The 10596-nt window shown below is 32.0% G+C and overlaps 1 protein-coding gene and 1 pseudogene across 1 annotated transcript; one reads left to right on the forward strand and one right to left on the reverse strand.

Moving 5' to 3' along the window:
• Window positions 1-1550: 1550 nt before the first annotated feature.
• Window positions 1551-2279, reverse strand: LOC134261766 (uncharacterized). The gene is made up of 2 exons (XM_062744166.1): window positions 1754-2279; window positions 1551-1627 (listed from the first exon to the last, which is right to left on the reverse strand). Exons 1-2 carry the CDS (start codon window positions 2151-2153, stop codon window positions 1551-1553), a joined length of 477 nt encoding a protein of 158 aa, XP_062600150.1. The 5' UTR covers window positions 2154-2279.
• Window positions 2280-5022: 2743 nt separating this feature from the next.
• On the forward strand, window positions 5023-10158 carry LOC134261767 (b(0,+)-type amino acid transporter 1-like; annotated as a pseudogene).
• Window positions 10159-10596: the final 438 nt, after the last annotated feature.

Genomic DNA, 10596 nt, shown 5'->3' on the forward strand with positions numbered 1-10596 from the left:
ACCTTTATTTTTTTTTCGTTTTGTGTATGCACTAATTGTTCTCCCTTTATCTGAGTGTTCTTAAAGATAGCCTTGCAACATTTTCTTTCATCCCTCTTTGGAATAGATCAACTGATCTCGTTTCCATACCTTTATTTGTAAAGTAAAGCTATGTATTACTCTACTCGGGAAAATTATTCAATTTCACGTAGATTGATTTTTTCTATAACACTTCTGAATTCTTTTAAGTCTCCTTGATCACAGGTATAGCAGATACCTTGCTCCCACATATCTTTAATTTAACAGATATATGTTAATGTAATCAAGGGTGCAGATATTGTTCTTTGTGGCAACAGTCATAAGCTAGTATTTATAACAACGTTAATTTGTACGTGACATTCCTGTTGCAACCCTATAATAATACTCTTAAACTTGTGTTTTACTCAAGGAGTAGGTTGAAATAACATGTCATTCTCTTTGTATTAGAGTTTGTGAAGATTCAGAGAGTATCAGCGTAACTTTGACCCATACAGACTCTTATTCAAAGATAATTCAACAATACCATCCCTTTCTTTGTTCAAGGTTTAAGAATTTACGGAGACTTTTTAAAAAATATTATACATGTTTCTATTACCCTGTTTTATGCGATATTTTAATGCCCTTTATCAATTTATGAATGACTCTTTTTATACTACAGTACATGTTACTGTAGATTCCTAAATATACGCGTGGAATTAATTGTCGTATTATTTGGCGAGAAGCACCATCGCGAAATAAAATTTCTCAATCTACTTTTAAAAAATAAAAAGTTCTAGCGAAAAATAAGAAATCTGCAGAATTCAGTTAAAATCAAGTCCTTCAAATTGATATTTCATTATCATTTTTAAATTCTGGTTAATTTTTCCGATCTTGTGTAGGCTATAAACATACCGTAGTATTGAAAACTAAGTTATAGTAGAAAATATTTTATCACATTGAATTTACGTAACTTGCCATTGGTCATTTGAAAAATTACATAAAATTGTTAAAAAAAAATCTGATTTGTATATACACTTAAGAACTGTAAAGTTGATATGAAAAATATGTTTAAGTCTCTGACTGACATATGTAGTTTTTGGGGACGAAGTTTTGCTACAATTCATTGGAATTCTCATGAGTACCAATTGCGGCCCTTTATAAGCAGACCTATTTTTGTATTCGTATGGGGAAGGATTTGTTCAATATATTTTACGTGAAAAGAAGAAAACACTTATTGTGGCCTTCAACTCGACATTTAAGGCTCATTATACATGTACATGTATAACTGGTATTTAAGAAGAACATGGATTTAATTCTACATATACATGTACTTTAAAAATCCAAGGAACTTTTGGACAGTTTGATTTTTTACAAGACATACCATATCAACTAGCTTGAAAACACGACTTTTCAACTTTATACATGAATATTTCTGTTAATTACATGTACCTAAACATTCTGACAAAGATTGACAGCTGCTTTTTCAATAAAAATGGAAAAAATGTATCACTTGACATTGTGTACATGTGGCTGTGTCTTTGTTAAAAAACATTCTAATTGTACACACACTTTCTACATGTAGGCTGTGATAGGTTTGATTTATCGAGAAAGGTGCCAACAGAACATGGAACTGAAACAAAACAATATCATATAATCATAAAAAATACTATGTCTACGTAAACATATTACCAATATCATTCTCTCTTATACTATAAAACAATTTGCATAATTTAAGCTTTTCATAATGACATCTTACCACATTTCATTGTATTTTGTTTTCTTGCTGTTCCCTCTGGACATTCAGGGTCACTTAGACCAGAGGAAAAGGAGTCTATATCTGGATCCAAACCGCCAACATTGAACGATCCGTTTTCTGCCAATTTTTTGATGTTGTCAAATATTCTTTTTTGAATTTCTTCCATGGAGTAAAAAGTTTCATTCGAAGATTCAAAATTTTTCCAAGAAGTCTCCACAAAAAAACTAACCCTTATTTCGGATGTGCGATTGTATGGAATGTTACGCGCTTTTCCTTCTCCATCTGCTGATCGTTTACGTCTCCCTGTAAGTGGTCCGCATGTTACGTCCGTGTTATTAACGTGACATTGATTATTATCCGGACAGACACCTCCCCATCCATTCTTTTCTAACTGTGCCATAACATTAATGAAGTTTTCTTTTATTTGGACAATTGTTTTTGCATCATTGCAGTCACCAGCAAAATAGAAAAATTCACTTGGAAGACGACTATAGTCGATTTTTCGGACTTCTATAATAGTTAAAAGATAATTTATATAGGTGAATTTATTGACGATCAAAATACAAACCAAAAATTTTAAAATGCAACCCCACAAGGAAAAACAACAACAAAAAAAATTAATGGTCAAATATATTACCTGTACAATTGGGAACAACATTTGTCGGAACGTACTGCCCAGTAATGTGTGAACATACAAACTGACCATTGAAATTCGAACTTCCATCTCTACTCCTTACGCCATACGGGATATCAAATTTTTCCTGACACTGCATTGTACACAGCTGACCAAACAGCCATGCAGCACAACTAATTGCACCATTTTCTGGCGGTGGCAATGGATTGCATGGGTTTGCTGGAACAAGAGACTCAATTGCTTCAGTGCTCACCTGAGTAACTATGGACCTGCTGTTAGATTTTCCCCTATCTAACATGTACATGTACAAGTACTTACCAGTATGTAAAAGATTTATGTATTTATATGGCCCTACGTCATTCAAAAGACTGATTTGAACATACATAGTATGAGTATGCGTCAAAAAATTAGAATAATCCTGGCTTTGTTGTTCTCGACGAGAATATTTGTGAGAAATCCTCAATTCAGAATCCTATCCGATCCCATCCCATGTCAACTTGTGGGATAGCAGGACTGTAGCTTCTTATGCTTCTGGTTATTTTTTTAACCAATTGTGCTCCCTTACCACCCCCTCAACCTAAGCAAATAAAAAATTAATACTTTCCTATGTAAAACTTTGTTCGCCCAATCTACCCCTTATAAATTACAATCAACCGCCTAACGTGAACTAGAATATACATTGACAGAGAAAGGTGTCATATGATTATGAATATACGAGGGCTGTTCAATAAATAATGTCCTGCGCACTATGACATACAACATAGAAATCATATGACATTAAGCTTGACTTTCTCTCATTATTGAATCTTTAATGAATTGATAACAGTTTATGTGACCACTTTTAATCACATAGTTTCATGGTGGGAAGCTCGAAAACAAGGACTATTCGAGACACTGCATTAAAATGAATGTTTAAGAAACAAGTAATCTAGATTGAACTTAAACGCTTCAATAAAGCTGCCAAAACTTGATAATATCACCAAAATATATTAAATGATATATGTGAAATTTACAGCAACCAATGTCTGTTTTATACACACATGAACAAGTGTATTTCAATTAAAAAATGATACAATGAGCATCAAAAATGGTTACCATCCTTGGCGAAAAAGACATACAACAACCAATGTACACTTGCCAAAATTCAACAAATCATCAGTGATTAGGCTTTATTGACTGTAAGACACATAGCAAATGTGATAGACATCATGTTGGGGGTAGTTCACATTATTTTAAAGAAACATTTAAAAGCATCAATGTTTAATTCTCAAAGATCACCCTATTTTTTGAAAAATGAGTGAAAACGACAACATTTAGGAATATCTAAACAATTATTTTTAAAAAATCAAAAATTGTACTTATTCTATACAACGAACAAATTTCCCAAAACGAAGTAAATAATTATCAAACATGTTTATGAAACAAAATCATCAATAGTCTCATTTAGATTAAGTTATCATTTTGCAACTACTATGTCGATACAATGACCTTTTCATCAAATACTATCAAAGTTAAATCGACCCTTCTGAGTCTTGTCGCAGACGTGGAGACCTATGTTAGAACAGCAAAAAGGGTTATTTTTATTCATCCCGAAATTTCGGAAGATGCATGTTTTTGCCGTGGGTTTTCTTTCATACTGATCGGAATTTAGTTATTTTCATTACATGTATATCAGTTCGAAGTATAAAATCTAATAAACCAAAAAAATAAATAATGGAAGAACCTTCCTTTAAAATCCTACAAGATGCATCTCCAAAAAACCACATAGTTTACCAATAATATTTAAATGGTTTGATTTTTAAATGTATTGAAAGCAAACAAATAAATAATGGAAGAGTCTTCCTTTGAAATTTCAAGACGCAACTCCAAAAAATCACCTGTTCCAATAACATTTAAATGATTTGATTTTCAAATGTATTGAAAATTTAAATTCACTAAAAACGAGGAAATATGATCGGGATATTCGTAACTGATATTTTATCTTCTTTTCTTTTTTTTTTTTAAAATTTTTAGGTGATTAAGTTTATCACTACGAATTTATGCAAAATCCTTTTTTTTTTGTTTACAATGACTATTTATTACTAAACCCCCCTTTTCCCCGTTTTGATAAGAACAGCGATGTACAAGATAATGAAAATGTTTAAAAGTCGTCCAAGACCAATTTATTCGGGTAGATGTTGGGTTAAAGACTGTCACCTTATTTACCGGAATGCCGATAAACCCCACAAATCAAACATGACGAGTTTTTCCGAAGTAAACACAAATTGTATTAACGCGTATTAAATGGCTTCATAAATAAATTCTTGAATCATGGAAAATAAGGCATATGAAAGTAAGTAAAATTTCAAAAAGATTTTTATGTTCAGTCATATATATTCATATCTATTTCTTTGTACTATAATTGACGACATTAGAAACTGAATTTGAGGTGGGAGGTTAGTTTCTAATAGCAATTAAAAAGGTTTTTTAAAAAAATCAACCAAAGATTAACATTATAAACTGTTTTAGCCTAATATTGAAAATAAACTTTAAAAATCGTTTTTTTAAAAATGGTAGATTCTGAAACGAATGGAGGAGTAATTAGAAAAAAAAAAAAAGATATTTGACAGCAGTTCAGAGTCGCAGGACACTAGTGATGTCAGTATATGCCCCAGAGGGTCCAAATGAAGAAAAATGTCGGACTCATCAGCGGAACCTCTCTGATAGTCGGCACCATCATAGGTAAAATAGCAGTTGACATGCAAACTAATTTAAAACAAAGTAACCGTTACAAGAGGGTAATAAAACACAACATCGAGAGTTGCGTGGTGCAGGGAATGTTGCTGATCCATGTACTTGTGTGTTTTTAATGTTACAATTTGAGTTCTGTTTGATAATAACTAATATTTCATAAAACAGGTTACTTTACAAAGATCAATTATTTTATACTCTTCCCTTTTAATTTGATAAATTTATTTTAAACATAATTGATGATAGACAGGTGAACGTACTTTTTTCTGAAGAAAAATATATGTCTTGTAAATTTTTTTATTTTTCCCGCATATACACATGTTGATATTGCTTTTCAATTTTCCCGAAATTCAAACAAAATATAATGTCAATTCAAAACATTATGTAACTGTGGTTTGACTTTGCTTGTAGGATCTGGAATTTTTATATCCCAAAAAGCGTGTTGGACGGGGGGGTTTTAAGCTAAGCCTTGTTGTTGGGTAGCCAGTGGTTCTTAGCCTTGCTTGGTATGGGTTTATATTGTCCTTGATTTAAAATATTAAACCTAGTAACAATCCTTGTACCATAAAGATAGTTAGGTATAATTTCTTTTGTTAATCTGTACATGAATTATTTTTTCCCATTTCTTAATTTGGGTTATTTCCCCAAAACCCAACAGCTTTAAAAGGGGGGGAAGTCCAACCTCTCTCATAAATTTTCTTTTTTTGGGTTCTTTGTGTACCTGGTTGGGAACTGTCATAAGGAAATTGGTGGGGAGTATGTGTACATTAAGGAGGCTCTTGGAGAGTTTCCTGCCTTCCTGTTCGCGTGGACATCTGTCATGGTGGTTCGAACCTCCTCTATGGCTATCATTTGTCTGATTTTTGGCAAATATGGCTCCCTTTTTTCCCGTATTGTGGATCCCCAGTCATCCCGATGAAAATTGTTGCTGCTCTTGCCATTGGTTATTTTTTCCCTCCACATATACCTGTGCTGACATTCGATTCACCGCATGACTATAAGATGAATTATTTCGAACATACTCTATTATTTAAATGAATAATTTCCTTGATAGTGTAACATTTTAACTGTGTACAATGATAAATAATTGGGTTTGCTAAATTTTACTTTCCCAGAATTCCCTTTTCATTTAAAATAAACAAAACTTACGTAACTTCGGACTATCCATAACAATGACAACTATAAAATTTGGATTGTTTAACCGGGTCCTATCTGAATAATGAATTAACAACATTGATAAATTAACAACAACGAATAATATGAAAAAAATCAGCTACAATTAAATCAATAATTAGTGAACTCTTTTTAAAAAGTACATGTAACGTTGATTGGCAAATCTTCCCCAAAGGTTGGGTTGGACAATTCCAGAACATTTCCCAAACCACTTTACTATTACTAATTTATTACAATAGTATCCCTGGGAGTCATCAACAGTTACAGTACAACACTGGCAGGGAAAACCAGGTCTTCTTCACTGCCGTAAACTAATAGCACTTGTCGTCATTGTTGTCGGAGGAATGTCAAACTCATTCAAGGTACGACCTGTTTATTAGATGAACCTAGAATCTTTTTTGAGTTAATTTCCAAGAGTAAATTATTAAAAGAATAACATTTGTTGTGTCTCCAAAGGAAAAGTCTCAATTTGAAAACAGTTTTGATGGCACAACGACCTCCCCTTCCAGCATTGCTCTGGCGTTTTTCAACGCACTGTGGGCTTCGATGGCTGGTGAGTATGAACCTTTAAAACTTCCCCCTTAAAAACCTGTTTTTTCCTGTAATTAACACAATACTATACTGTATTTTTTATGCATTTAGAATTATAAACTGCAGCTCTTTTCCAAATTTTTCTACATGATGGTAGTTTATTGTTGAAAACCCTAAAACACATATGAATACAATCATAAAACAACCCATTATAAAATGTTTTCCTTTACAGGAATAACCTGAATTATGTTACAAAAAAATAAAAAATCCAGCTAAGTATGTAAGATATTAATGAAGAATTTTTCCACTGTCAAAGTATTGCAATCAACACATAACCTCATTTGCGACCTAAGTCACATACTCGTCTTAAATTTCTAAAGTTATACGTAGAATATTTTCAGTATTATTCATTTTAATGCCTTCTCTTTAAGAAAAAAGATTAAGTGATGTCTTTTTCCTGTTAAAGTGGATGAATTTTAAATACTTTACTTTTTAAAAACTTTGGCACATCGAAATTAAAAATTTTCCAAATACAATAGCATCAATAAGTGCGAGTTATACAACTTTTTTCAAAAACTAAAAACCATTATTTTGGCATAGTTGACGATGGAAAAGCTGAGGTAATCTGGATTGTAAAAGCAATTTAATTGTTAGTTGGCCCACGAATGTTCTATCAAATGTCCAAAAATGAAAGAGATGTACAACAAATGTATCTTTGTATGGGATAGGCCATGTCTTGGAGAACTTTACCGAAACATTTTTCTTTCCTCTATTCCTTTCAAACTATTTGCACAGAAACCTTCCTCGAGCTAACGTTCTGGGTGTGATGATCACCACCATCATTTATCTATTGGTCAACATCTCCTATCTCACCGTCATGACTTCAACGGAGCTTCTGAACTCATCGGCTGTGGCTGTGGTGTGTATCTAGAATATAAAGTTCTCTATAATCGCAATTCATCTCTTCAAAACATATTGAAATTTTTTATATTCCTAGTATGTTTTTCATACTCTGATTTTTTAAATACTAAAATTTAATAATAATACAATGTATACAATATTCATGTTTCTACAGACCTGGGGTGACCGCGTCCTAGGAGCAGCTGCCGCATTGATGCCTCTAGCCGTGTTGTTCTCCACGTTTGGTGCTGCAAATGGAACTTTGTTTGGTGGTGGAAGGTATAATCAAACTACGGAATGTTTGATAAAGAAAAGACTTAAATGTTTAATAAATGAAAGACTAATCTCTATATTTTTTTGCGGATTCTTTAATAAATAATGTATTTCTCACATTTTTAGAGTTGTGTATGTAGCTGGTAGAGAAGGACACCTTCCAGAGATGTTGTCATACGTGCATTGTAAATATTACGCCATTTCCCTCGGTGATATTTACAGTAAGTACGAGTGAGATGACTTCATGAATATGCTTGCCTTTCACTTTCTGAATTGTATTTTGGATTACTTATTCATCACTTGTGTTAGAGTGGGATTATTATCATTTAAATGCTTTTTTTTTAATTCATTCATTTACTGATTTTTCTTTACATTTTTTCCTAATGATGATAATACAGGCGATACTGTATTACTTGTACGATTACTATTTGAGTTTTTTTTATATACCCCCGCTTGAAAAGCGGGAGGGTATAAAGTAATCGGTCTGTCCGTCTGTTTGGTACGCTTTGGGGTACCCATCTCATATCCGCAACTCCTCTCATACTGCTGAATGAAATGAAATGAAACTTTCACATAATATTTATTAAAAAATGCCATTGTGCACCTCCTATTTTACTTTTTGATCCGACACATATTTTGGGTTTCCCATAGCAAAACATGGACACTGCCATTATATTCATATATTAGGGGTATTATTTAGTGAGCTCATTGATTACAGTACCTCTAATATTTTTAAAATTTGATCTAGATTGTGATTTCCATTATTATGATATCAAATCCCCGGAAACACAGGATTGCTGGAATACTTCTTTAGTTTTTGGTTGTTTGTTTCATTGTTTTAGATTGTGATTTCCCTGATTATGATAATACCTGGAAACATTGGGTCACTGGTAGACTTCTTTAGTTTTTTCCGCCTGGTTGTTTTATGGTCTGACTGTCACGTGCCTCATCATCTTCCGGTTCACAAAGAAAGATGTGAGAGGCCTATTAAGGTAAAATATTTTAGGCAGTAATCACAGATCAAAAGATTCTTTTAAATGTTTTGAAGAATTACGGAATAATCTTTAATGGCTAGTATAAAAAATGAAGTTAATTTTAATGTAAAGTTTTTCGTGATATTTGTATTTGATGTAATTTTAGGTTCCTATTGTGATTCCCATTCTCTTTGTGCTGATCGCTATATACCTTGTTATTGGACCAATCATAGAAGATCCACAAATTGAACTCCTTTATGCGTTCTTATTCATTATTGGAGGACTCCTCTTTTATTTTCCGTTCGTCTATTTCAAGCTCCAAATTAAAGGTTTTGGTAAGAAATGAATAGTTTTTCATACAGGCAAAATACTTCACAATCGAGTTTCAAAAGAAAGTAAATTAAATACATGTATAACAAAACTTAACAATGTTTCTTTCTAAAGTTATTACCATTCGAATCGTATTTTCTGTATTCTTTTATTAAGATTGCAATATTTGTTTAAAATTATTCAATAAGTATTTAATGATTCATTTGTGAAATACTTTTGAAAGTACTTTTTTATGAAACTGAGAAAAGACCAAACACCATCAGTGAAACATAATTCGTTGTAAAATTTGAATTTAAACCAAATTAATTAACTATTTCAGAGGGGTTAACAACGGGAGTTCAGCTTCTTTGTGAGGTGGTCCCAAGTCCATACGAACCAGAAAACTGAGACCACGCTAAAACAAAACATGGACTGTATATACTTTGCCTACTTTGTTCACATCTTTGCTTGAAATGAACAATTTTATTGCAGTGGGTCAAGTAAAACTCACAGAAAATGCTTATGTTCAAGGAAAGTGTAAATGATGCAAGGTTAAGAAATAGTGCACTGAATTACAATGATTGACTGATCTCAAAAATCAAAAGAATATGCAAGAGCTTGGTCACTGGGGAAAAATATGCACAGAAGATGAACATCGAAAATGTAGATAAATTTGTTAATGTTCAATATGTAACAAAAAAGTATGTATGCTTTGACAAATAGCTTTATCAGTCTTTCAATGAAAAAAGATGTAAAATCAAACTTCTTTTCGATAATTATTACTAATATTATTGTTTAACATCTTCTTTTTGATGACGTAAATTCTTGCAACTCTTTTTCACAGCAATAAACTATTTTTTCATGTTAATTATTATAAGTTAATGCAACAAGCTTTAAAGGGGATAGAGCAGAGGATATACTCTATTTCAAGCTAATGAAGTTTTCTAAACCTTATTTTAACTAAGTTTGTAAACCTTATTAGTTATTAAGAATGTAATATAAATCTAAAAGGATATGAAAGATCAAATACTTTATACATGTATGTCATGTCAGTGTTCATATTTTGTTATTTCACAGCTTCATTCATATTGTATTATTTGAACATATATGTTGAAAGAATTTAAATTCATCAATAAATATGTTTTATGAATAAAGATTAATATTTTAATCCTTTGTTCATTTTGCGTAGAACTCTTTTCTAAGAGTAAAGGTTGAACTAAGTTTATTCGCTCGTCTGGTTGTTCATATATGACATGGTAAGGATGGTATACAACATAGATGTCCCTTCCTATTTTAAAATACAGTTTTTCTTACCTTTA

The sequence above is a fragment of the Saccostrea cucullata genome, unplaced genomic scaffold (genome assembly GCF_032062105.1).
Source record: "Saccostrea cucullata isolate Sc308-1 unplaced genomic scaffold, CSIRO_AGI_Scuc_v1 ctg11173, whole genome shotgun sequence".
Lineage (NCBI taxonomy): Eukaryota > Metazoa > Mollusca > Bivalvia > Ostreida > Ostreidae > Saccostrea > Saccostrea cuccullata.